The sequence below is a fragment of the Fusarium subglutinans genome (assembly GCF_013396075.1).
Source record: "Fusarium subglutinans strain NRRL 66333 chromosome Unknown NRRL66333_c0000301, whole genome shotgun sequence".
Taxonomy (NCBI): Eukaryota; Fungi; Ascomycota; class Sordariomycetes; order Hypocreales; family Nectriaceae; genus Fusarium; species Fusarium subglutinans.
The window spans coordinates 1-26,574 of NW_023502364.1; the positions used below are offsets into that span (position 1 = coordinate 1).

Here is a 26,574-nt window from a genome sequence, read left to right on the forward strand (position 1 = left end):
AAAGAATTTTTATATATATTAAAAAAATTATAAAAGTTAAAGGTAGAAATAAGTACTTAGAAGGCAGGGATTATCTGCTATAAAAATAAATATTTTAAAGTACTAGCTCTTTTACCTTACTTTTATTAATTTTAGCGTAGGCAAAGACTTTTCGGCCTAACCTCTGTACATACCTAGGTAAAACGTCGAAACCGTTGGCAGACATAATTCCAGGGTAGCCAAAGCACTTCTAACAATGGCCATGACGTCACACGCCATCATGCTTAATTACTAGCTTAAACAGATACACAAGTTTAGGGATGAAAGGCTAAGATATAACAATGGAAAGAACAAATGAAGCTTGTCTAGAAATATGTTACGGATTCATACTTACCTACTGAGTCAGTGGATCATATGAAATAAAAACTAGTACATGATCCAATGAACTACCACGAAGATCTCTCTGGGCTTAAGATTGGATGGCGTTGGGTGCGGGTTGTTTGGGTTTCATATCCCCTCCGAGCGGGCAGCGCGTTGAAGCTCGTCCGTTGCCAAGTGATTCGTATTGGATCGTTCGTAAAACTCGGGAATTTAAAGCACAATTCTTGTCCTGGGTCATCGGAATTCGCGATGCAGAACACTCGCACAGGGGTTCATTACCCCATCAACCATTGTTCATTGGGAAGGGTTCACAACCTGGTCACCTAATCCAGGGGACAACCACCAAATCCCAGATTGGGCTTGCTTTTCAGATGGTGTCTTGGCTCTCCCATGGATGATCCAAGGGATCACGTCCACTATAGCCGATAGACCAATAAGAGACATGATTATCTTCTTGGCGCCATCTCATCCCATTCAATTCCCTGATCTCAGTTTCGGTATAATTTAGCTTGTGCCTTGAATGGAGCTTTGTTGCTTGGGAAAGCAAGAAAATGGACCGATGTTGATGTCGCGACCAGCTGATGAAGGAGTCAGAGCAGCGTTGGCTTAACATAATGAGGTACATCTTCTCTTCTGCTTGGTGGAGAGGTACTGCCGCTTTCATAAGGTGCTCAATACCACCTTACTTGGTAGGTACCTTAGTGTAAAGCCAGGCAATCGCGACTACCAACCTACCCGTAACCCCTGTACCACTGTGCTCTGGCTGCACCTGCGTCATCATCCAGCTGTGCTGTACCATTGTCGTTGTCTTACATTTCTTTTTATTAGATTGGCCTTCTCTGCCGTCAGTCTAATTTTCGAGTTTTTGTCTCGAACATCGTCAGATTGTCTTCTGTAGTTTTCATAACAAGTTCTTCTTGGACTCAGCAGATGATAAACAAGTCCTGCGCCTTTAATTCTACGGTTAGCTATTGTCGCGTTCAGCGATAAACCGCGTCGTCAATTTGTCGATCGCATATTGCGACAACCAATCTTGTGCCACAACAAAACCTGGAGGCCTCCATATCTACCTACATAAGGCACCTAAAGAACCCCAGGACCGGCGCTCAACTCCAAATTGCAACCATACAACAGAAATGTCGGCCCCGGGAGACAGACCTACGACTACCGAGTCTCAACGAAATCCTCATGCGTCGGCCAGCCGCTGGCGACACCAGGAATCATCTGCTTATGCTGCGCATGCTTCACAGCTCACTGGCGATGGCGCACCACGAGACCCTCACCAAACGACGGGTAATGTGGGCGAGCTTGCCGATTTCCTAAACCAGTCCCGCATTGAACCAGAAGACGACAACCGTGACACGGAAAAGTACAGACCCATTACCGCTGCCGCCGGCGATATCAATGGAAGCATTGCTGGTGACAATGTAGGCCAGAGCCATGCTGGCCAAGGCGCCCGTGGAAAAAACGCCCCTGACGGGAAGACCATCGTATGTGGTCCTCTTCTGAACTACCGTCGTATGAACGAGGGACGGTGGTATGGGAGCGTTCTCATAGTCGTGGAAGGTGGCGGCAAAATTCCCCTGGACCAGCCTTACTTGATCCTGAAGCAAGCTGTTCAGCCGCAAGAGGGTGGCTCCGCCAGCCAGGAACCGACAAATGGGGCTCAAGAGGAGGTACGTATGGACGGGAAATGCCTTTACTCGGATCCGCGTAACACCTTTTGGGCTTTCGATATAAGTGTTCCAATTCAAGCTACAGAGGCCAGCTATGAATATGCTTTGCCCGAACTACGCTTCTCCACCGAGCACAAGCCCCGAGTCAACAGATTTTTTGTACCTGCGAAGACCGAGTCCATGCGTATCATGTTCCACTCGTGCAACGGTTTCAGTGTTGGAACCGACGAGGAGGCCTGGAGCGGACCGGCGCTGTGGAACGACGTGGCACGAAAGCACCGCGAAATTCCCTTTCATGTCATGGTTGGCGGTGGTGACCAGATCTACAACGATGGCATTAGAGTTGATGGTCCTCTCCGCCCGTGGACTGATATAAGCAATCCCAAGAAACGTAGAGAGTACCCGTTCCCAGAGACAATGCGAGCAGAATGCGACGACTACTACCTCAAAAACTATATTCGCTGGTACAACACTGACCCCTTTGCTGGGGTCAACGGGCAAATCCCCCAGATCAATATCTGGGATGACCACGACGTGAGTTTCGGAAACGGCGCTGGCTCTCTGATTGCCCTACTAATTGGTTATAGATCATTGACGGATTCGGCTCCTATGTCGATAACTTCATGCAGTGTGATGTATTCCGTGGTATTGGCGGCACTGCTCATAAATATTACATGCTCTTCCAGCACCATATGCCACCTCCTGCATCGACTTATACTTCTGGTAGGATCGCTTTCTTCAAGCTCGAGTCACTCATATTGACTTCTTCTAGACCATGCCACCCTCGACAAAGCGAGCCAAGGACCCGATCCTAACCAACTGATGGATACCTATGTTGCACCCATGTTTGAGTCCCCTGAGTACATCGTCGGCGACCACCCAGGCCCATACGTTGCTGAGCGCTCATTCAACATCTATACACGCCTCGGTGCCCGTATTGCTCTGCTGGGCATCGACGCTCGAGTAGAGGTTCGATCAATGTGAATATATTTCTGTGAGCCTCGGTGCTAATGAACTGTACAGCGCACTCGCCATCAAATCAATTATCCCGAGACATACAAAAAGGTCTTCCAAAGGCTCCGTTCGGAGCTTGAAGCAGCATCAGCGGCAGGAGAGTCAATCAAACACTTGATTCTCCTTCTCGGAATTCCGATCGCCTATCCCGTGAGTAAATAGATCCAGTAGGTCGGAATGCAAAGAAGCTAAATAATGTGATGTAGCGCTTGACTTGGCTCGAAAACATATTCCGCAGTCCTGTTATGGGTCCTATCAAGATCCTCAACAAACGGTTTGGACTCGGTGGGAGTCTCTTCAACCAGTTCGACGGCAGCATCGATCTTCTGGATGATCTGGACGACCACTATACTGCCAGGACACACAAGAAGGAAAGACGAGAATTGATGGTTGAACTCCAAAAAATATCTGCCGAGTTTAACATACGTGTGACAATCCTTGGAGGTGATGTTCACCTAGCTGCACTGGGTCGTTTCTACTCCAACCCAAGTCTGAAGATTCCGGTCGAGGAGGATCATCGTTACATGGTCAACGTGATCTCGTCAGCCATTGTCAATAAGCCACCACCCACGGCTGTAGCAAACCTACTGGCCAGGAGGAACAAGATCCACCATTTGAATGCTAAGACGGATGAGACCCTGTTGGATCTGTTCAACAAAGACCCGGGCGACTCAAATAAGACGGCCAACCATAACCACTGCACAATGCCAAGCCGGAACTTTGCAACCATTACCGAAAACTCGCCTAACAATCCGGAAGCCCCTAATGGCAGCGTTGACGAGAACGGGACAGAGGCATCAGAGCAGAACTTCCTGGGCAATGATGGCCATAAGGTACTTCACAGGGGAGAGATTCAGGCTGGAACAACACACAAGGCAGCATCGAGACAATCCCATGGCAGGTCTACCGACGGAACACTTGACGTATGCATCAACGTGGAGATCAACCAGCATGACAAGGAGGGACGAACCGAGATGTACGGCTTGACGGTACCATTGCTCAACTACCGACAGCGAGACGAGCCCATGACGCCTAGAGAGTCGGTTGCGTCCAGCAGCCAGCATTAGGAGGACTTGAAGGCTGATCAATGGGAGGAGAGTCATCAAACAAAACGAATGACCGTTAGAGCTCGAGCCGGTGTTACGGGCTTGCGAAGAGTAATTACGGGGTGGGCCCAACGATTATGGGGCCGGGCCGGAGGAGGCGGCTTGCGAAGGCGAACTGGAAGAGGACGCAAGTGAGGGAGTACCTAGGGGGGGGGGGGGGGGGAAGTCCAAGCCATGACTGTCTGTCAACCAGTCAGAGGGGAGCTATTCCCATGGGGTAGTTTTCATTTGTTTATACCCGTTCAAGGCAATTGCCTGACATAAAAATGCACATCAAGCTAAGTTAATGGACGAACAGTAGGCTGCATGGATCTAGGGAAGAGAGATGTCTTAAGTAGAGCATCATTGAAGTATCGAGTTAGCGGGGTTAACTACCTACTTAGGTAGAGCCATATTCTTCTCTTTACCTAATCCAATGTGTTTCAGCATTCAGCATTACTATAGTTATATATCATGATTATCCGTCTCGGACCGTTTTTTCTGCCATCAAAAGCACGCCTTGTGAAGTATGGTAGATAAGGAAAATTTCTTCCCCAGGCTTCCCAAGTCCAAAGAGGTAAAGTCTTCGATTGTCAGAACCACCATCTGAGCCAATTCGAGATAGCACATGACCATCAAAGTCCCCCACGTTCGGAAAACTGCGGCCATAGTTTAGTTATCAGGTACGCGAGTGGACCTAGCCTAGAGCTCTCATCCTAGCTGGGGGAGAAGGGGCGCAAATATTGGCATATGAAGGGATATACTCCGTACAAATAAAAAAGTAAAAGGGTATGTATAGTCCCGATGCATTATACAACAAAGATCCTATCATCTTGAAACTCTAACTCATGTACTCTAATCTCTTGAAAATCAGTGAAAAATAAAAAAAATCAAATACCTTAGGTAGGCGTGCTTCTACAGTAAAAATAGAGACTACCGCTTTTAGTGGTACGGTGCGGCTCTTCGCGGGCAAACAAAGATAACATACCAGGCCCCATCTGCCGAGATCGGCCCCAGCATCAGAGAGCCATTGACCTATCAGCTTCTATTCCCGGGCTTACCGTAGCTGGGGAAGACAGGCGACGTCATGTGCCATGTCCCCACGCATTCACTCTTTAGGCCGTGATAAGCCGCGACAACAGCAAAGATTAGCTGTTGTATGCGTGTGTAGCTTGGTGAGGAGAGCAGCTTAGCTCGCGTGGCAACGGCAGTGCAGTGTTTTTGTCTGAGACGAGGAGGAATTGCTACGCGAGATCTGGGCCTTGAGTCGTGATAACTGTACCAAGATCCGAATTTCTGTTAGTCAGGATCGTTGTCGTTGGTTGTCGTGCCAGGGATTTATCTTCTATTTCTTCTCCCCCAATCTTCTGCGTCTGCCCCTCGTCTTCTTTTCTTTCTCTTCATCTTCCATCTTCCATCGTCGTCGAACAAGAGTCTTTTGTTATTGTGTTTTGCCTTTGTGATACCCCTCCCTCCACTTCGACGACTCCCGATAACGAAGAACATTCACCTCATATCACATCACATTATAATGTCTTCTATGATGTTCCTCAACAGGGCTGGTGCCCGAGGTATCCGCAGCGTTGCTCAGACTCAGCAAATGCGAACTGCTGCGACTTTGGCTACCTTCAAGACCCCCAAGGTCTTCAACGAGCCCAATCACCACTATGTCAAGGGTAGTGAGCAGCGCGAGGGTCTGACTGCTGCTATTGAGAAGCTCCAGAAGAAGCTGCCCATCGAGGTTCCCGTTGTAGTTGGTGGCAAGCAGGTAAGCTTCATTAATTCAAGGCCATCGCCAGAACCATGTCTTACACGAATTCTCATAGATCAAGGCTTCCGCCCTCTCCAAGCAGCAGAACCCTGCCGACCATGCCACCACTGTCGCATCTTATCACACTGCTACCACCGCTGATGTTTCGGCCGCAATCGACGCTGCTCTTGCTGCTAAGCCTGCCTGGGAGGCCCTCCCCTTTGCTGATCGAGCTGCCGTCTTCCTCAAGGCCGCCGACCTCATCTCCACCAAGTACCGCTACGATATCATGGCCGCCACTATGCTCGGTCAGGGCAAGAACGCTTGGCAGGCCGAGATCGACGCCGCTGCTGAGCTGGCTGATTTCCTCCGTTTCAACGTCCACTACGCTGAGCAGCTCTACAATACCCAGCCCGAGCACAACTCTCCCGGCGTCTGGAACCGTCTCGAGTACCGTGCCCTCGAGGGTTTCGTGTACGCTGTCAGCCCCTTCAACTTCACTGCCATTGCCGGTAATCTCCCTGGTGCCCCTGCTCTTCTCGGAAACGTCGTTGTGTGGAAGCCCAGTGACTTTGCTATTGCATCGAACTGGCTCGTCTACCAGATCCTGATCGAGGCTGGTCTCCCCAAGGATGTCATCCAGTTCGTTCCTGGCAACCCGGTAGACATTACCAAGGTCGTTCTGGAGCACAAGGAGTTTGCTGCTCTCCACTACACTGGAAGCACCGCTGTCTTCCGTCAGCTGTATGGTACCATCGGTCAGGGTATCGCTGAGGGCCGATACCGAGGCTATCCTCGTGTCGTTGGTGAGACTGGCGGCAAGAACTTCCACCTAATTGACCCTACAGCTGAGATTGACAACGCTGTCAAGCAGACTGTTCGTGGTGCCTTTGAGTTCCAAGGCCAGAAGTGCAGTGCCACTTCTCGACTTTACGTCCCTAAGTCCATGTGGCCCGAGTTCAAGGAGAAGCTCGTTGCTGAGGTTGAGGCTATCAAGATTGGCAACCCCACTGAACACTCCAATTTCATGGGCCCCGTCATTCACGAGGCTTCGTTCAAGAAGCTCTCTGGCTCCATTGATGAAGCCAAGTCCGACAAGGACCTCGAGCTCGTTGTCGGTGGAAAGTACGACTCTTCCAAGGGCTACTTCATTCACCCTACTATCTACGCCACTACCAACCCCAACCACAAGTTCTTCTCTACCGAGTTCTTCGGCCCTATCCTCACCACCTACATCTATGACGATGCTTCCCCCAACGCCATGGCTGACGTCTGCAAGCTCATTGAGACCACCTCCGAGTATGGCCTAACTGGTGCCGTGTTCGCTGCTGACCGTGAAGCCTCCCGGTTCGCCGAAGAGCACCTCCGTAACGCTGCCGGAAACTTCTATGTCAACTGCAAGAGCACTGGCGCTGTTGTCGGTCAGCAGCCCTTCGGTGGCTCTCGTGCTTCCGGTACAAACGATAAGGCCGGCAGCCAGAACCTCCTGACCCGCTTCGTCAATGTTCGGGCGATCAAGGAGGAGTTCACTCCTACCACCAAGGTCACCTACCCCAGCAACGAGGTCTAACTGCCGACTACCAGTATACCGTCTACATACAAAAGCTGGAGTGGAGTTTGGACAATGATGATACGCCATGGATGATTTACGAACGTGAACCTCTATAGGGCTGCCCATGGCAGAAAGAAAAGAGCACACATCTAACAGCACGACTGGATATGATAGGCTACTGAGAGTTGGCTGTCGATCAAGTGTCTCGTCGAAGAGCTTAGGAAGGAAAGCCAAGGATCTGGAATCGCTGCAGCAGCGTGATCAAGCCTTGTTCGTGGGTCCGTGGCTTGCCAGGGGTATGTTCTTGGCCAAGAGCCGCCCCAGGGTCTCTCCCCACGTTGGTTCACCCAGGAAGGTGATGGGTGGATTTCATCAGGAGTAGGATTGGGGAAAATGCTGGGGTGTGCCATATGATAGGAAAAGCCGTCGACGTCGAAAGGACGCGCACGTGCTCAATTCAGTCCAAGGACGAATAACAAAGACGAATTATCTAGTTGCAACCTTTCTTGTTCCACAGTTGATTCGAATGTTGAAAAGAACCCTTGTCTTGTTCCAATCAACCCTGGAGTGTTTTGTGTCTGTGAGCTCCCAGGGTCAAGATAGGACACGTGCCACTCTGCACTGGTTGTATATCTTTGCCTATTTGAAAACCGAAGGATGCATGATGCTTCTCGAGTTTGTTCGCTGCTCGGGCTTTTTTTTTTAATGACTTCCATTGCGGAGCCGAATGTGAAGTACTTTAATGTATTGTATCGTGTATGAAGAGGGTGGAGGTAGAGATGAAAGGCTGGAGAGGTTGGACATCTCAGCAAGCTCCATCTAACGATCTGGGCCCAAGCTCGAAAAAGATTGGTCGGTGCCGACTCCTAGTCTCTGTTTCCCAATAGTTACTATTTATTTCTCTTTCAATTGATAGTCAAGGATGCGATGCGTTCGTGAATGACAATTGAGCTCACTCACCTGAAAACCGTGACTTATACCCACTACAAGCATTATGATACCTTGACCTTTATTTCATGTCACAAAGGTGCCAATGCCGCACGGTACCAACCCTCGTGCCCTCCATTGAAGACCCCAAGTAACTTTAGGTCTTTCTCCATCGAGAACGGACGCCCATCTAAGCCTCGTTCGAGTCGTTCCTCTTCTTCTGAGACTGGACCCTTGCCCACCACAAAGTCTACCCCGACCACGTTGATCAATTCCTCACGCTGATTCGCCCACCACCAAATAGAGCACGCGACCATTTCCTCGATGATGCTTGGTCCATGAAATCGCATCCCTTTAACCTGGTTGCTCTAGGATAAAGTTGGACAAAGCCTGAGATAGTCTGCTGCTCATTACGCTGGATTGGAGGGAAGAAGCGGGTTCGAACGTGAAACTCGCTGGCTAGGCGGCGTTACGGTGCGCTGAGTTGCGTGTTCGTGTCTGCATGTGCATGTTCCGTTTCGTTCATCTATTGTCGTTGAAGCATGTCTGTTACTGTATCCGTAGGCTGATCTCGGTGACCAATTTAATGTCTTTTGCCCCCATGCCCGTACCTTTATCTTGACTCTCAAACGAGACTGGAACTTGACTGTCTTCACTCCCATATACCCTTTTCCTCAGAATTCTAGGATAGCCACAGTGGTTGTATCTCTCTCTTTATTTATCCTTCTCTTGAATACTCTCTTGACCTTGACTTTGACCATCGTGTTCGATTGGCCATCAGTTGCGAAGAGCAACTAAGTATCATCGCTGCCTTTTAAGGACGAGTTCAGTTTCCACGATTCCAGGATGCCTCGACCAGGCCTTCCTCTCACTCCAGGTTCTTCATCTGATATCAAAGGCAAGGACGGAACTCAACAGCTTTCCTCATTTCAGCTGTCCTTTGAATTGCCGCCTCCAGCAATTCACGATGCTTCCCGCATATCGCCGACCATGTCGTCTCAGGTCTCACCAACAGATACAAAATCGCACCGACTGACCACAACATCCCCGGGAGCAACATACCCAATGCAGCCTGCCGAGACAGTGAAGGCACGCCGCCGTTCTTCTGCTGCGAAAGACCAAAAGGACAATTCGTTTGCCCTGCCGCCTCCACCAACGAGATCACGTAAAATCATCCAGATGAAGCCCCGACAGGATGGTAGCGGTGACAACGGTGGCAGCAAAGATAGAGCGAAGACGACCAGCAAGAACTCTGCATCAGCAAAAACAGCCACAGCAGCCAACTCAAAGACAATAGCGTCAGAAAAAGGAGATGCGGCCGCGGACGATAAGGCGAAGAAGAAGCAACCCAGTGCTACAAGTGCAGCAGGTCGAAAAATTGCCAGGAAGACCGCACACAGTTTGATCGAGCGTCGAAGGCGGAGTAAGATGAATGAGGAGTTTGCTGTGCTTAAAGGAATGATCCCGGCTTGTACAGGAGACATGCATAAGTTGTCGATACTCCAGGTATGTGTCTAAATCTTCCATGAAAATAGGATTGCAGTTGACTAAAGGCTCTGTATGGCAGGCCTCCATCGAATATATTCGATACCTGGAGGATTGCGTCTCCAAGCTGAAAGCACAACAGGAGGAAGATAATGGCCAGACCGAGTCCGGGCGGCAAACGCCCACAGGGCGCGACCGTTTGCCGTCTATTCGTGAATTTCACCCGACTTTTCAAGAGGACCCAGTCGGCGATGAAGATGTCGAGATGGAGGACTCCGATGTCACGTCACCCGCGATGACTGCAATGTCAGATCGTAACCCTCGCCACCCATCAGTGTCTCCTGCCCTCCCGCCTCAGGATTCCCGCAACAGGGCGCAATCATATTCTTCTGTATCAACCGACCATCGACGTTATAGTTACAGCGTTTCTGCTGGCACATCTCCAGCATTCGGCCCACAGATATATGGTGCGCCACATTATGCCCGCAGCGATGCCTCGGCACCTGGATCAGCGTTGACGAGCCCGGCTCTTAATCCCCAGAGCGAACTTGATCAAGAGGCCATGGCTGCATTGCTGATGCTGAACAACGATCGTCGTGACTCGAAAGGCCGAGGGCTTTCAGTGCGCGATCTTCTCAGCACATAAGAGTCATGGTACCTAGCCGACTGACGGGGATGTTCGATTCAAGCTGGGCTAAGACTGAATCGGCCACGAAAATCCTGCCTCGCCTTGGCATTGACGCAGAGCATCTGGAAGGACTGCGAGATATTTGATGTTGCTCTCAAAGGTCGAGGAGGGTAGATCATATTGGCTTCAACTGCGTTTTAATGGGAACCATAGATCTGGTCAAAAGTCGAAGGGAAATAAAGAGGTGTATCTATTGGGTTTGTTTTGGGCGTCGTATGATGAGAAAGCGGAATACTAGACCATGGTAGGAAACCTGGGCGGGTTCGCTCTTTGCAAGGAGTTGGAAAGAATGATGTGGGGGTCGTTTTGATGTTGCCTTCTTGCCGGGACTCGCTTTTTTCAAGAATCACTTTTCAACACAGGAATTTCTGCAATAAAGAAGTATTATGATATTTACACATTCCATATCACTCAGGGATGTGGATAATAGGAACTAGGTAATCAAGTCTATGAAATGTGTATCTTGATATTGATATTAGTCTGTCTCTTACTAAAGCTTAAGTCTCTGGCTTCCAGCCATATCGTCCCGAGCGTCTTTGACTAGAAAGCTACCTGATGTTAGCAATTTGAGAAGAGTGACCAGGCCTGCAAAACTTACTTGTACCATAGAATTGTTGGTCCAATCGTCATGAAGTGCCACAAGCTGTGAGCGTCAATGCAACCCAGCCAGGGTGGGAAATCAAACAGTTCCATGCTCATGGCAAATACAATCCAAGCTACCACGAAACCGGGCCAAACAGCCCACATGCGCCTCGACTCCCTATATCTCTTGAAACTAAACCAGGTCCACAGGACATTCTGCACGATGCCTGCTGCCACGTTTGCAGTCATGTTGTACGTATAATCCCAGCGGATAAACTTGAGGTACGAGACATGGCCAAGAAAGAGAGAGGCGCAGACGAGCGACCAAACTCGTAGGGTGGTTCTTCTTCGCGGTGTGCGTTTATCCAGTCTGAAAACCCTCACGACCGTGTAGTACAGGCCGTACAGGACATTGGCGCCAGCAGCAAAGTAATCAAGCTCCTCGGTGAACCGGAAATCCCGAGTATGAAAGATAGAGCTGAAAACCCAAGAAGAGATACCGACATACGCTAGCCAATCGTAGAATATTCGCAGGGAGTAAGATTTCGGTATCCTAGACTGGACCTTCTTCAAGCCATCCCAATGCGCCCAGAGATTGCCGAGAGAAAAGAGGACACTAAAGGGCTCCTGCATGCCGAGAAAGCGATAAAAAGGCCATTTCCCGTAGAATTGTTCAACCGTGAGACCCGCGGCCATGCGCTGACCCGTTACAATATGCTGGCAGGCATAATCGCATTCGCTGGCGCAAGTCCAGAATAGGAGTCGATGTAGAACAGCTGTTGTCGGGAGTTCACATTAGCTGTGTCTTTGGACGCGCGGATCGGGTGAATGTACGGATTGGGGTTTGCGGTTTATCAGGGGAGCAGTTTTCAGCGTTGCAGACCTGTGGCCATGGTTAATCTTTGGTGTCGCTTTTGTGCCGCATTGGCTCACCTTGAGGCAATCCTTGAATTCTGGCAACTTGTCGCCAGTTGAGGCATCGACAACTACCGTAAAAGCGAGGACGAGGACGGTCAAGGAAAAAACCCGCGCCCATGGCCGCCCCCTATGAGTTGCCATTGCGAGCGCATCGATCTTTGAATGGCGAGAATGAGGTTGGAAACAAGGCGAACTTGCATGAGAGAGGGGGAGATACTCTAGGTATGTAGCTTGAGCCGGTTTGACGATGTGGCTCACTTGCAACTCGACGTAACGTACGTCGATGTTTCAGATGTGTGATTGGCTAGAAATCTAAGTCACCTCAATGACCGCTTTGGTGGATCCTTAATTAGTTTCTTTGTGGAGAAAGACATGTTTGCTTGTTCGTTGGGGTAGCTTGACTTCGAAATCCAAACTGTAATACTGGACAAATGAAATGTTTCTGAGAATACCCTTTAAACCTTCTCTGGATATATGGCTGTTATAATCTGCTTAAATATAATATAGCTACTGTATCTGCTTTCCTCTTTCAAGTCATGCATCTAGGTAATGCTGGAACTAATCGCACCCTGGACATGTTAAAACACCGTTATTTAGTCCTGGTTGAATAACGTTAGACAACTTGAAGACAAATTCTATAACTGACTACGATGTAGTTGAACCTTTATCCGTTTCAACGGTAAAGTCCATATCGCTTTTACCAATTCTCAGAACGTTGGATATCAGCCAAATCCCCGTGTTTCTAGCAGTCATCCCGCATGAAATTGCATCCCTACACCTGCTTGGCCGCTAAGGTAAGGTAGTGAAGCTAAGGCGAGACTGGTTGCTCGGCAACCGACCGCTCCCTGATTGGACCATATTTTCTCGTCGAACAACACGCCTTGCTTTCCATATCTCTCTTCCCTGACCCAGACGCGATAGTCTCAAGTTTTGGAAATCGTCTTGCAATGCAAGCAATGGCAATAATAACTGACTCGTAGCAAATACTTTATCCCGCCGCCAAATCAACCATCACCGATTCCTCACCGCTTCGATCACTACACACGCCCGAACGCGCCTTACCTTGAAAACATTATCGATATGGCGACAGCTTCGCCCACACCCATGGGCAATGGTCTTGTCCGACGAACATCCCAGCGGCAAGCTTTGAGAAGATTGCCATCGCGACCTATTATGAACCATAGTGAAAGCTTCCATGGTCCAACGAATGCTGCTCTCCCTAAGGGTTACCATCCCAAACCTCAGCAATTCCACGACGACAGCTCCGAGGATGAGATCCCAGTACCTATGAAGCTGAGCGCACTCACCAAGGCACTGCTGAACGACGGCGCCCCTGCATCAATGGAGCAAGCTCCTTCACCTCCCCAGACGCGGCGACGCACCAGTGCGCTGAACGCGTCCACATCATCAGCGACTGAGACACGCCGGCACAGAAGATCCGGAAGCGTCCAGGCCCACGATGCAAGGTCCTCAAGACAAGCCAGCCCGACACCAGCTGCAAGCAGAGAAATAAGTCCGGTACGAAAGAGGGTTGTAAGATTAAGCAACACACCTCAGAGCCTCAGCCAAATGAAGCCAACAAAGCGACGCTCAACTTCTGTCTCCCGATCAAATCAACGATCTCAACCTCACAGCCGCCCTGGTAGCCGCGATATGTCTTCTGACGAGAGACAGGATTCCAAGCATGATTCTCAATTGGACGTGAACACACCTGCACAAGGTGGACGCGTTGTCCGAATTAATGCTGGTTCTCCAAGCAACAGGAGCCGAGTTGGCTCCACTGGCCCTTCTTCAGGGAGGTCGATGGAGCGATCCATGCTAGATAGATCTGCTATTGACGACAACGACCAACCTGAGGAACCAGCCACAGTCGCGCGAAATCCTCCTCCCTTCCACCAAGGCAGTGTCTCTCGGTACCCCTCAACAAGTACGAGGACACGACCTGAGGATAATATTAACCTACAGAGTTCAATGCGCGTGAAGCGTGTGAGCAAGGTTGCAGGTAGCTTTTTGAGCGGGCCGGCCCGACGCGGTCGCCGAAGGCAGAGCGAAGAGGAAGGGGAGCCCAACGCCGATGGAGAATTGATGTTGTCTAGCCAAGAAGCTGAGAGCCAACCCGGGGAGGATCAACACGCCGCTTCATACTATGGAGACGGTATTCGAGATTTCAACTCAGGAAGCCCGGTAAGCGGGCAAGCCGCTGCGAGAGCAGTCCATCGCCGTAATGCTTCCAACATGGACCTACGCCTAGGCTCTGCAAGAGTATCCAGGGCGACGTCACCTCGTGAGCCTACACCAGAGGGTCATGTTCCCGAGTCCGAACCGAAGCCTGAACAGGAGGAGGAAATTCACTACAGACTCCCCGCACCTCGCCCAGAACTCCCCTCCGGTCGGGATCAGGAGAACGATGCCCAAGCAAGCCTCAAGAGGACGAAACCATCGATAGAGGTTCTTCTGGACAAGATGCCAAAAAGGCCGACGAGCGCCGACCCTGCTCCCTTAAGAACGGTCTCACCTGACCGAAAGCCGCTTGCTTCTATGGCTAGAAACACTCCCCTTCGCCAGGCTCCACCGCCACCTCCCAAGATGTCTGTCCTCGAGGCTGCCACTACTACTGCGGGTGCTGCTACGACCACACAGGCAAAGCAAAGGAGGAACATTCTACGAGTCAATGGTGTAGCCTATACTCGACTTGACTGTCTTGGCCGAGGTGGCAGTGGAAAGGTGTACCGTGTTGCTGCTGAGAATGGCAAGATGTTTGCTCTGAAGCGGGTTTCTCTTGAGAATGCAGATGACTCGACCATTAAGGGCTATCTTGGTGAGATTGATCTTTTGAAGAAGCTTGGAGAGGTGGAACGAGTTATCAAACTGTTCGACTGTGAGATGAATACAGAGAAGCAAGTTCTCACTTTGGTAAGTTCAGATCAGCCAGCATCGTGGATGATTTACTAACTTGGTACAGCTTATGGAGATTGGAGAACTCGACTTCAATACTTTTTTGAGAAAGCGGTATAACCCCGAGGCTGCCAAGTTCGACCCGGTCTTTGTACGATTTTACTGGAAAGAGATGCTCGAGTGTTTGCAAGCAGTTCACCAGTGTGATATCGTCCACTCTGATCTTAAGCCTGCCAATTTTGTGCTCGTGAAGGGTCAGCTCAAGCTCATTGACTTTGGCATCGCGAACGCTATTCAAACCGATGAGACTGTCAACGTCCACCGTGAGACTCAGGTTGGAACACCAAATTACATGTCACCTGAATCTCTCATGGACTCAAATAACCCCCGAGGTGGCCGCGTTCCAGGCCGACCTAAACTTATGAAATTGGGCAAGCCTAGCGACATATGGTCTCTGGGTTGCATTTTGTATCAGATGGTTTATGGCCTCCCTCCATTTGGCCACATCGCCAACCAGATGTCAAGATGTCAAGCCATCATTAACTGGGATCACGACATCGAGTTTCCTTCACGTGGCATGGGAGGCATGTCCGTTCCCCCTTCACTCATCCGCACTATGAGGCGCTGCCTTAACCGCGATCACCATATGCGGCCAACCTGCGAGGAGCTATTGCACGAGTCCGACCCCTTCTTGTACCCCGCAGAGCTCACCGACAAGGCTCTCCCCATTGACGAGGAGCTGCTTGCTAGGATCATCCAAAGCGTGGTGACGAGATGCCGGGAGCGCATGCCAACAGAGAGCGAAAGCTTGAGCGTCTGGCCACAGGCTTATTGGGCCAGTGTTAAGAAAGCGATGGCCGGGAGAATGTGACAGAAGAATTATCATGCGTAATGTTGGAGTTGTCGAGGCGCTATTGCTCGCTGGATCAATGAGTTTTATGACCAATTTGAACGGATTAGAAAGAAAGCATTCATAGCTGGGTGTTGAGGAGTATCATTCTTGTCATTCGCTGCATACCTACTTTTGTACTCCAGACATAAGGAATTTTTTTATAATATGGAACGGCTTTCGGAAGCCAGGGGCGTCTATGGCTTTTAACTGCGCGTTTCAGCGAGTTAACTGAATAAAAGCATTTTTCAGCGATATCAACAAACTTGAAACGCTCCATTGGCTTTGTAAAGTTTGCTGTATTATTGTACAGCCAGCTTGATGCTGGTAATGGTACATTGTTTCAAGGCATTTCCTATTTGTACATGGACATCGACAGTTTTGTTGAAACATATCTTCCTCTCAACCCTGTGCCATCTCATAAATCATTCGATATCCTCCAAGTTGTTGATGTTCAGCTCCGAAATCCGTAGAATAGTATACCGGTGCTTGCTTTTTGCCTGTCTCATTCTCCTTTGCCTCCTCTTCTTCTTGATTTTGATTCGTAGCGGTTCAGATTCTGTTCCAACAACAGTAGCCCGGCACTCAAAAACCCGCTCATCAATATGAGGAGCGCCTTTCATGGTGTAGTCTCTGCTACCAAGGACACTCGCACGGTTGAGTCGTAGTACATCTCCAGGTTGAACGCCAGGCATTCGGAAAGGTAGACGAACTTGATCGCCTTCGCGCACAAGGTAGGGAAACCCATGGACATGAACAGTGATGTAGTGATCTGGCTGCGCTGCAAGGAATGGCAGAAGGTTCCTGACTGAGTCTTCCATAGGCTTTGGAGGCGGTGTAGGATGGCTGACTTTGAAGGCGAGGGGTCGAGGTTCATTTGCCGTGGGATTGGTGGCATTCTTTGGGTGACGCTCAGGGAATGGCTCGATGATGGGAGCTGTGGAGGTGAAGGCGCGGGCTTGGATTGCCAATAGAGAGGAGGGTGTCGAGAGTCGAGCGCTGGGAGCTCTGAGCTCCAGCATGGAGCGAAAAAGTACCCTGCTCATCGTAGACCGCAGTGCCTTTCGGGCTTGGGCACTATCGCTGGTCAATTGAGGGGAATGGGCTGTCGGCCTTGAAGTCGTTGTAGTGCATCTCGAAAAAGTTCAGGTGTTGGCTCATGGGTGCGTCCGGAAAAGCGTACCACCGAGCGCCGACAGAACGGTCTCAGTACCAACGCCGCCTCCCGATAAACCGCCACTTTTTTTTTATCGTCAGGGAAATTTCAGCATCAACTTCCCGCTAGCCATAATAAAGTCCCTGCCTGGGCGATACAGACAACATGGTATGCATTGAAGAGCGAACGATTGGAAGGATGAATAACTGATCCCTTTAAAGCCTCAGAACGAGTATATGGAAAGATGGCGAAAGCTACACGGTCGCCGTCTTGATCATGAGGAACGAGTTCGCAAGCGTGCCGCCCGTGAGGGCCACAAGGCTTCTCAGGATGCCCAGAATCTGCGCGGCCTGCGAGCCAAGCTGTACCAGCAAAAGCGACATAAGGAGAAGATTCAGATGAAGAAGGCCATCAAGGCGCACGAGGAGCGCAACGTCAAGACCGCCGACGAGAAGGAGCCCACAACACCTATGCCCTCTTATCTGCTGGACCGCACAAACCCCTCGACTGCCAAGGCTCTCAGCAGCGCCATCAAGAACAAGCGAGCTGAGAAGGCGGCCAAGTTTGCCGTTCCCCTGCCCAAGGTCCGAGGTATCAGCGAAGAGGAGATGTTCAAGGTTGTCAAGACCGGTAAGAAGGTCCAGAAGAAGGCCTGGAAGCGCATGGTCACCAAGCCTACCTTTGTCGGACCCGACTTCACTCGACGCAACCCCAAGCACGAGCGCTTCATTCGACCTATGGGTCTCCGTTATAAGAAGGCCAATGTCACACACCCCGAGCTTGGTGTCACTGTCCAGCTCCCCATCATCAGCGTCAAGAAGAACCCCCAGAACCCTCTTTACACCCAGCTGGGTGTTTTGACCAAGGGTACCGTTATCGAGGTCAACGTCAGCGAACTTGGTCTCGTAACCGCCGGTGGAAAGGTCGTCTGGGGTCGCTATGCCCAGGTTACTAACAACCCGGAGAACGAGGGCTGCATCAACAGTGTCTTGCTGGTGTAATGTGCTCAACAGCGTCGCCACACAACAGTTAAGAGGGTTCGTTTGTCTAAGTTCGAATGCATGTATTGGCGCCAGGGCGTTTATTGGATTACCGCACGAAAAAAAGAATGGCCATGATGGTAGATGGTTGGTAAACGGGTTGATTGTCGACTGAAGATTCCCAGTTGTGATGAAGAAGACTCACTCGAGTTATAGGCCACGCTCTGCCAAGGCAGATCTTGACAAGGCCGTAGATAGATGAATACAAGATCTAGAAGGTACTACAGTAGCAGCATCTATTGCTATAAGTACTTATTTCGATCCTTTCAAATACATATAAGCCTGCTTCTATTTGGGGGGCAAAACTTGTGCTGTAACTAACTGGCAAGCTCAGGGTATACTCTATTAACGGGGTGTAACATTCAAACTTTCAATGATTAGACATGGGTTAGCAGTACAGCTTTTAATAACATAAAATTTAACGACATCAGGATGATTGCAGTCTGCAGCACTCCCACCGGCTTGAGCCAAGACATCTTGAATTCCATCAATCCCATGTTATACCTCGATTTTTTCATACTCTTCTTTTGACTGTTTTCAGCCATTATCAACACTTTTAGCGCCTGAAAGAGTTCAGTAACCTGACTCTCGCCTCGTCTACACTTGTCCCTTTTCGAAGCTAACCGAAAAGGCAGATGGCGTTGAAAAAAGGGTCCCTTTGCCGCCTTTTAAAATCGGGCGGTGACGGCGATAAATTATTTTCTGCCCGAACTAGCAAAATCGCATTGGTCTGTGGTTCCCCGTCTCGCCCGCCAAATCTGTATTGCTCCGTTTTGCGACTCAATCTTTTTTTCCTCTGCCTTTTCTTCTTCTCTCCATCAACCAAAAAAAGAAGCAGTATTCAAAAGTTTTAAACCTCCGTTGCACCCAATAATTTTTCAAAATGAGCGGCGACAAGATGGATGTCGAGATTGCTGAGCAAAAGATGAATTCTATGGAGCATAGCGAGCAGCATTACTTCAAGAGGTCAGTTCACCCAGCTCTGAAAGAGAATCATCGTATACTAACTGCGCCGATATAGCTATGATCACCATGGTACGGACAACCACTGAAGCTCTATAACCATTTGAAAGAATACCACTGACATGTTGCTGCTCTACGATAGGTATCCACGAGGAGATGTTGGTATGTAGCTCCCCTCCCCCACAGTCCTTGCGCTGCTGTACGAGCACTAGCTGACCAGCTTCTCTATAACTACAGAAAGATGAGGTCCGCACACGATCGTACATGAACGCCATTATGCAAAACAAGCACATTTTCAAGGACAAGGTGGTTCTTGATGTTGGCTGTGGTACGGCCATTCTCTCCATGTACGTGCGAAACGAGACCCTCCCAAAGCCCCTCGTTATGCCCCGCGCTTGGGAAACGATAGCACTTCCCACCTTTGCAACATGCCATGTTCTCATGACCCGACGAAACATTAAATGAACTCGAATTGACGGAAATTGTTTACAGGTTCGCCGCCAAGGCTGGTGCCAAACATGTTATTGGTGTGGATATGTCCACAATCATCTTCAAGGCCCGTGAGATCGTCAAGGTCAACGGTCTCTCCGACAAGATCACCCTTCTTCAGGGCAAGATGGAGGAGGTCGAGTTGCCTTTCCCCAAGGTTGATATCATCATCTCAGAGTGGATGGGCTACTTCCTTCTCTATGAGTCCATGCTCGACACCGTTCTTTATGCCCGAGACACCTATCTCCAGAAGGATGGTTTGATCTTCCCTGACAAGGCCACTATCTTCTTCGCTGGTATTGAGGATGGCGATTACAAGGAGGATAAGATTGAGTGTAAATGACTACCGTGCTTTGACTCTCGGCTCATAAGTTTACTTGCTAACACCGCCTTAGTTTGGAACGATGTTTATGGCTTCGACTACACCCCCCTCAAGGCCACTGCTCTCTCCGAGCCCCTCGTTGATACCGTCGAGGTCAAAGCCGCTGTCACCGACCCAAGTCCCGTCCTCACGCTCGATCTTTACACGTGCACCACAGATGATTTGGCTTTCACTGTTCCCTTCAAGCTCTCTGTTAAGCGCGATGACTTCGTCCACGCCCTGGTCTCGTGGTTTGATATCGACTTCACCGCCTGCCACAAGCCCATCCGCTTCTCCACTGGCCCACATACCAAGTACACCCACTGGAAGCAGACCGTCTTCTATTTCGAGGATGTTCTCACCGTCCAGCAGGGCGAGGAGATTGCTCTGAACCTTGATGTCCGACCCAACTCCAAGAACAGACGTGATCTCGACATCAAGATCTCCTACGAGTTGGAAACTGAAGATGCTAACCGTGCCTCCAAGGGTGCGCTCGAGTACCGCATGTGCTAAAAGGCTTCTATACGAGACAGTGCCGATTTCTTGCTAATGATGAAACGAGAAGTTAAAAAAAAAGACATCCAAGGGTTAAAAAAGGAGACCCAGGGAGCAAGGAAATAGACACTTGCGGGAACTTGGGATCTGTGTATAAGGGGGACGGCGTCTTGCATCTTACACGGGGTAAACATTGCTGCTAGATACAAACATTTGAGAGAGAAATCAACATAATCGCGACGGATGGCGTAGTGAGTTGACGACCCGTTATGAGTGATACCACCAAAACAGCACTCCGGAGATACCTAGTCAAAAGATCTTTTGGTTTGATATCTAGTCTGTCGTCCTGACCCTGTGTGATCTCATTAACTATGTGGAACTGCAACAGCAGGACCATCTATTTACCGATAAAGTAATAAGATTTCATTCATCGTTAAACTGGACTGAGCATCCCGCTCCTTGTCCTGCGGCTAATCTTGATATGGACTTGATAACCCAGTTTTGAGAAACCTTACATGTTTCTTTTCCTTCCTTCTCTGTAGACGCTCACTTCCCCGCATGTCCTATGTTGGGTACATCTCTCCTTTTATCCCCCCGTTATTTTATGCGATTCCATTTTCACCTAACCATGGTATACTTAAGAACCGAACTGCTTTACGATTTGAGCGACCTTGTTAGCGAGTTCATCAGCCTCGGAGCGTGTAGCAGCCTCAGCATACACACGGCACGCGTTCTCAGTACCACTGGCTCTAGCAAAGGATCGAGCACTAGTGTACTTTTTAACACACTGGTCGATCTCATCCTGGGCACCCACAGGGTGGCTGAGACGGCGCTCAGCATCTGTGGTCTGGAACAGGTCTTTGTTGCCAACTTCAACGCGAACAAGACGGTTAGGGAGGTCATTGTAGGTCATGGCCCAATCTTTGAGAGTCCAGCCCTTGTGGGCGAGAATGACTTCAACCATGAGCATATCGGAAATAGCATCACCGACGGTCTGGTTGATGAGATCGCTGACGGCAGCGAGTGTGTCGAGAGCATCCTTCTGGGCAGGAGATTGAGGCTTGGTCTCACGGAAAGCACGGATGGCCTCCTGAGAGAAGACGACGGTACCATGACCATTAGCCTCAAAGTAAACACCAACGTCGAACTGGCAGGCAGCGTGGTGCAAATGCTTCACACCAGTAGGAGTGAAGACGACGGGAAGCTGAAGGTGCTTCTCGATATAATTCGTGCTGGCGCCGTTGGCATAGGCGGTCTGGACAACGCCAATGCGGAGGTCATCAGCAAGACCGGCAGATCGAACGAGGTCACCAATAAAAGAGGCATTGAGAGAAGAAATACGATCGCCATCAAGCATGAAGAAGCCTGTCTCAGGATCGACCCAGTAGTAAATCAGACGGTCGGCATCACCATCGAGAGAGCAGCATCGGGCGCCGGGGACGGGCTTGGGGCTGGGAGGCGCTCGTTGCTTCGTCTTGACGAAGTCCGCTCCAGACTAAGAGAATGAATGTCAGCTATTGCCTCTGGCAGCTGAAGATCTGAAGTGTACTTACATCAAGGTTCAAAACCTCGGGCCGGAGGACATCATCGTTAACAACCTTGATGTCGATTGTACCTTGAGGCAAGACTTTGAGGAACTCAGAGAGCTTGGGACCTCCAACACCGTTGGCGCAATCCACGATAAGCTGTCCCTGGGGCTTGCGACCTCGAAGAGCGCGAGTAAAAGCCTCGGACATTTTCTCGTAGTAACCCTGCTCGCTAACCTTGCCATAGGCCTTAGGGGTGCCCTCGGTGTTGACGCATCGGGTCAGGTAGTGAAGCTGAGGGGTGGTGAGGATTTTGTAGTCGGTGTACTCTGTGTTGGTAGCCTCGAAAGCATCAGCAAGGGCAACAACGAGGGAGTGGCCTGAAGGACGAGTGTCACGGCCATAGACGACGCGGCCAGGAGAGGAGAGATCGATCTTAAGCTGAGAAGCCAGAGCCTTGTAGTTGTCGAGAAGCTCCTGGTCAGAAGAAGAATTAACGAGCTTGGTAGCATAAGTCTCCCACTCCTGTTCAAGCATCTCGCCCATGGGGTCAACGATCTTGACACCATTGTCGATAGCTGGGTTGTGGCTAGCAGTGATCATAACACCAATGGCCTGGCCATTGAGCTTACGGCTTCGAAGACCAGACAGGAGACCGACACGGAACGAAACGCCATCAAGAAGATCGGCCTTCATACGGAACCCCGCAGTGCCATATTTGTAGACATGGTTAGGCACAATAGGGTGCTTTGCCGAAGCGGCGAGGAACTTGTCGTCAGACATTCTACGATTTCTTTGCGGGGAAAAATTAGGTGTAGTTATGAGATGAAAGAACGAAAGACCAGCGTAGACAAGACGCAGGCGGGAGGAAACGAGAAAGATGGAGCTTGAGAGTCCCTTTTGAAACAAATCGAGGCCTCCGCAGTGACGACCTGGCGGGGGACCTTCCAGAGGGCATCTAAATGAGGTAACAGTGCTTACCGGTACCTACTGCAAGGGTCTAGGTACAGTGCCTTGTCTACTACGGTACCTAGTATTTATGCAAACCAGCCACTGCACTTCATCCCGCAAGCTGAGCTGAGCTTAGCTTAGCTCAAAGGTAACGAGCTTTGGGATGGGGCTATGGAGAGGTCTTCCAGGCGGTCAAAAATACTTTTTTATAATACCGCTTCAATCGAATGGTTTCCATCAGGTGCTAAAAACAGACATAAAACTCTCAGGTATGCCCCACCCGATGCCCAGAGCTACCTATGTGAGGTGCTGTATTCTGTTCGCACGTGGGGGTTGTACCTGCCCGGTTTAATTGGGTGCATCGTCCAGCGCTTTACCCGCCACAATTGTGTTGGCGCAGGGCCTCACGTCAGCCTACTCCGTGCAGGCTACCTTACTAGCTTACCTTACCTTAGGTACCTTAGGTCTTAGGAGTCACCTCGGGCAATATGTCCATTTTCTCACCTCATGGAATGGACGACCTCTCACCGCCCAATGACCCGTATGCGAAAGAGGCACGTGATCTCGTGTCAAGTCTCTACACCCACTCCAGGGAACGCGAGGCTCTCAACGCGTCATCCTCACGACACACGGAGACGAGGACAACATTGACAACCTCGGATTTGGGCGGGCTGCCGCTTGCCTTGTAGCACACTTTGATCGCCAAATTCTGTAATATCTAAAGAATTGCCCCTTTTGAGGCGTTCAGTTGTGCAGCCAAAGCGTGAAGGCAACATGGATGATGCCGATTCGGCCAACCCGCAGCTGCTGGCCTGGGTCAAAGAATGGCTCGATCTTGCGCGCGAACGCAATTCGAAAGGCGTTACAACTTACAGAACTGCTTATAATTCGTTAAAAGCATGCCCAATCACCTTTGAACACCCGGCACAGTTACAGCAACTCAAAGGTTTCGGCCCCAAACTCTGCGAACGCCTTGAGCAGCAATTAAAGAAACACTGCGAACAAAATGGTCTCCCTATGCCCCCACACCCAAGGTCTCGTAAGGCGATACCAGTTGCTGGAGTTGACAATGGCGAGGGCTCTTCAAAGCCTGCCAAAAAGGCACGGAAGCCTAAAGCATACGTTCCTGCCTTACGCTCTGGAGCCTTTGCCTTAGTAGTTGGCCTTTCTACGTTGGATGAAGACTCTTCTGTTGGAATGACAAAGGCGGAACTCATCGAAGTTGCACAACCGCATTGCGACTCATCTTTCTCGGCTCCTAGCGACCCTACCAAATTTTACACTGCATGGAACTCAATGAAAACTTTGCTGCAAAAGGAATTGGTGTACGAAAGAGGGCGACCTCTACGGAGGTACGCCTTGACTGATGAAGGATGGGAAGTTGCAAAACGTATAAAAGACACAGAGCATTGGCAGGCCGAGAATGGAAGAGCTAAAGACCCGACTTCAGCACAGCCTGTTATTCCAGATTGCCAACCAATATCCAATAGTAGGCCTAGGTCGCCTTCGATTGAAATTTCTGAACCTGCGAAAGCGCCTTCAGAATACCAAAATGTTGTGTCTGATGGCCCAACCGTATCAAACGACAATTCGTTGCCAAACTTTACACCGATCCGACTACCTCCGGGGTCGTTTACAGTACACTTAGTGCTAGACGTTCGCGAGGTCAGAGCGAAGACTGATCGTGATTATATGCAAGAGGAGCTAGCAAAACTGGGCGCAAAACCCATCATGCGGAGTATGGAACTTGGAGATGCCCAGTGGATCGCGAAATGCCATGACCCAAATCTGCTCGTATCACAAGGTGCTGAGGGAGATGAGGTCATTTTGGATTGGATTGTTGAAAGGAAACGCCTTGATGACCTGATTGGGAGTATCAAGGATGGTAGGTTCCACGAGCAAAAGTTTCGCCTGCAGCGCTCAGGTGTGAGGAAAGTTATTTACATCATCGAAGAGATATCCATGGACCCGGAAGTAGCATCTAGATATGCCGAAGCCGTCCGGTCAGCCATTGCCTCCACACAAGTCGTCAATGGCTACTTTGTGAAGAGAACGGCAAAAATGGACGACACAGTCAGGTATCTTGCTCGCATGACAGCGATGCTGAAGCGGACATGCGAGAGCAAACCACTCAACGTCATTCCTACCAAAATCCTTACATCTCAGAACTATCTTCCTCTGCTGAAGCATCTGAGAGAATCTATATCTCCAGACTGGTATATCACTTATCCCGCCTTTTCGTCACTTGCATCCAAGTCGGAGTCTATAACCCTGCGAGACGTATTTTTGAAAATGCTTATGACCACCAAGGGCGTCACGGGAGAAAGAGCGCTCGAAATTCAGAAGCGTTGGAAAACTCCGTATGATTTTGTCAAGGCATTTGAGGCTTGCGGAAGCGGCGAACAGGGACTGAAACGCAAACGCGAGCTGGTCTTTAGTCAGACAAGTCATCTTGTCGGACGAAAGAAGTTTACCAAGCCTTTGAGCACCAAAATTGCAGAAGTCTGGGGCGACGCATAATATTTGTGTACATGTGCGAGGAGACAAACGTGTACGGGCATTGGGAAAGGAGAGAGATTCTGTATAGTAAAAGACTGACGGTACCCACAGGATGGAAAAGGCAATTGTAGTTAAGTGCCAGTGGCATCAAGCCGGTAGGATCCATGAACATAGTGATACCCAGGATTATGAGAGGTACGAATAAACCTTTAATGATGAAAACTATTAAGCTCATGGCTTTCCGCCGAATCCCTGGGCCACGATTCTCTCGACGATCTTCTCAATGAAGGGAAACGAGGCAGCAGCTCCCGGTTCCGAGCCAACAACACCGCCCAGAGACTTCTCTGCATACTTGGCCATCATATCAACCTCAACATTGACAGTGTCACCCTTCTTCTTCTGCGCCACGACAACCCTCTCTTGGGTGTACGCAATCAGCATAACCTCCCACCATGCTTCATCATCGTTGACCTTGGTGACAGTCAGGCTTGTGCCATCGATGGCGATAAACCCCTTGTACACAATGTACCGCAGCATATCCTTACGGGCTGGTTGGAAACGAAAGGTCAAGGCATTGCCATCCTTCTCAACAGAGAGGATCTCCGCAGTGGTGTCAACGTGACCCTGAACAAAGTGGCCGCCCATGCGGGTATCAGCCCGAACAGCACGCTCAAGGTTGACGTTGCTGCCCTCCTTGAGATCGCCTAAATTGGTGATGCGTAGAGTCTCGGGGGCAACGCCAATGGTGAATGCCTCGGGGGTGAAGGATGTGACTGTAAGGCAAACGCCGTTGACAGAAATGGAGTCGCCGTCATGGCAGTCTGAGAGAAGTTTCGAGGCAGAAGGAATGGAAATGGTCAGAGAGGTGCCTCCTGTTGAGTCATTGGTGTTGAGGTTGGAGACAACTAGAAGCATGTGAGTGACTGAGTATCGAATATTGATTTGGATATAACGGACCTCCCACTTCTTCAACAATTCCGGTAAACATGATGAGATGTATGCTTTGATGCCTGGTTCAGTGATGCTGAAAAGGTAGGATTATTATATCGAAGTTATCGGATAGTCTGACTACAGGTAACAAGCAATGACAAATGCCTAATGAGTCGGATGGGTACTGATACTATTCTACTCTGCCCCGCGGCCCGCGAATGCCCCGCACTGGCTCTGAAGGAAATACCGGGACAGCTTTGGGTTCTGGTGCAATTACCGCACGAGTATATTGATCTCGTAAAGCTGTACTCGGTAGAGTGGTAAAGTAGTTCCTTAGAAGCCC

The 26,574-nt window shown here is 49.9% G+C and overlaps 11 protein-coding genes across 11 annotated transcripts; 7 read left to right on the plus strand and 4 right to left on the minus strand.

Annotated features, from left to right (window-relative positions):
• Nucleotides 1-1,496: 1,496 nt before the first annotated feature.
• FSUBG_12966 (uncharacterized protein) lies at nt 1,497-4,117 on the plus strand (the record flags this gene model as incomplete). Its single annotated transcript, XM_036677807.1, has 5 exons — nt 1,497-2,570; nt 2,624-2,759; nt 2,809-3,005; nt 3,060-3,200; nt 3,257-4,117. 5 exons carry the CDS (start codon nt 1,497-1,499, stop codon nt 4,115-4,117), a joined length of 2,409 nt encoding a protein of 802 aa, XP_036531545.1.
• Nucleotides 4,118-5,666: 1,549 nt separating this feature from the next.
• FSUBG_12967 (delta-1-pyrroline-5-carboxylate dehydrogenase) lies at nt 5,667-7,455 on the plus strand (the record flags this gene model as incomplete). The annotated part of the gene is made up of 2 exons (XM_036677808.1): nt 5,667-5,903; nt 5,962-7,455. 2 exons carry the CDS (start codon nt 5,667-5,669, stop codon nt 7,453-7,455), a joined length of 1,731 nt encoding a protein of 576 aa, XP_036531546.1.
• A 1,755-nt stretch (nt 7,456-9,210) lies between these two features.
• Nucleotides 9,211-10,495, plus strand: FSUBG_12968 (sterol regulatory element-binding 2; the record flags this gene model as incomplete). The annotated part of the gene is made up of 2 exons (XM_036677809.1): nt 9,211-9,870; nt 9,932-10,495. The coding sequence occupies 2 exons, from the start codon at nt 9,211-9,213 to the stop codon at nt 10,493-10,495; spliced, it is 1,224 nt and encodes a 407-aa protein (XP_036531547.1).
• Nucleotides 10,496-11,027: 532 nt separating this feature from the next.
• On the minus strand, nt 11,028-12,178 carry FSUBG_12969 (PER1-like protein; the record flags this gene model as incomplete). Its single annotated transcript, XM_036677810.1, has 4 exons — nt 11,028-11,085; nt 11,136-11,895; nt 11,954-12,002; nt 12,053-12,178. 4 exons carry the CDS (start codon nt 12,176-12,178, stop codon nt 11,028-11,030), a joined length of 993 nt encoding a protein of 330 aa, XP_036531548.1.
• A 939-nt stretch (nt 12,179-13,117) lies between these two features.
• On the plus strand, nt 13,118-15,803 carry FSUBG_12970 (TTK kinase; the record flags this gene model as incomplete). Its single annotated transcript, XM_036677812.1, has 2 exons — nt 13,118-14,950; nt 15,000-15,803. 2 exons carry the CDS (start codon nt 13,118-13,120, stop codon nt 15,801-15,803), a joined length of 2,637 nt encoding a protein of 878 aa, XP_036531549.1.
• Nucleotides 15,804-16,246: 443 nt separating this feature from the next.
• Nucleotides 16,247-16,867, minus strand: FSUBG_12971 (ribosomal 49; the record flags this gene model as incomplete). Its single annotated transcript, XM_036677813.1, has 1 exon — nt 16,247-16,867. One exon carries the CDS (start codon nt 16,865-16,867, stop codon nt 16,247-16,249), a length of 621 nt encoding a protein of 206 aa, XP_036531550.1.
• Nucleotides 16,868-17,142: 275 nt separating this feature from the next.
• Nucleotides 17,143-17,978, plus strand: FSUBG_12972 (NSA2-like protein; the record flags this gene model as incomplete). Its single annotated transcript, XM_036677814.1, has 2 exons — nt 17,143-17,145; nt 17,199-17,978. 2 exons carry the CDS (start codon nt 17,143-17,145, stop codon nt 17,976-17,978), a joined length of 783 nt encoding a protein of 260 aa, XP_036531551.1.
• Nucleotides 17,979-18,900: 922 nt separating this feature from the next.
• FSUBG_12973 (arginine n-methyltransferase 1) lies at nt 18,901-20,343 on the plus strand (the record flags this gene model as incomplete). Its single annotated transcript, XM_036677815.1, has 6 exons — nt 18,901-18,983; nt 19,039-19,052; nt 19,123-19,142; nt 19,218-19,327; nt 19,473-19,804; nt 19,865-20,343. 6 exons carry the CDS (start codon nt 18,901-18,903, stop codon nt 20,341-20,343), a joined length of 1,038 nt encoding a protein of 345 aa, XP_036531552.1.
• Nucleotides 20,344-20,962: 619 nt separating this feature from the next.
• FSUBG_12974 (phosphoacetylglucosamine mutase) lies at nt 20,963-22,634 on the minus strand (the record flags this gene model as incomplete). The annotated part of the gene is made up of 2 exons (XM_036677816.1): nt 20,963-21,820; nt 21,879-22,634. 2 exons carry the CDS (start codon nt 22,632-22,634, stop codon nt 20,963-20,965), a joined length of 1,614 nt encoding a protein of 537 aa, XP_036531553.1.
• Nucleotides 22,635-23,576: 942 nt separating this feature from the next.
• FSUBG_12975 (crossover junction endonuclease MUS81) lies at nt 23,577-25,322 on the plus strand (the record flags this gene model as incomplete). The annotated part of the gene is made up of 1 exon (XM_036677817.1): nt 23,577-25,322. The coding sequence occupies one exon, from the start codon at nt 23,577-23,579 to the stop codon at nt 25,320-25,322; it is 1,746 nt and encodes a 581-aa protein (XP_036531554.1).
• A 210-nt stretch (nt 25,323-25,532) lies between these two features.
• On the minus strand, nt 25,533-26,289 carry FSUBG_12976 (riboflavin synthase alpha chain; the record flags this gene model as incomplete). Its single annotated transcript, XM_036677818.1, has 2 exons — nt 25,533-26,206; nt 26,259-26,289. The coding sequence occupies 2 exons, from the start codon at nt 26,287-26,289 to the stop codon at nt 25,533-25,535; spliced, it is 705 nt and encodes a 234-aa protein (XP_036531555.1).
• Between the last annotated feature and the right edge of the window lie 285 nt (nt 26,290-26,574).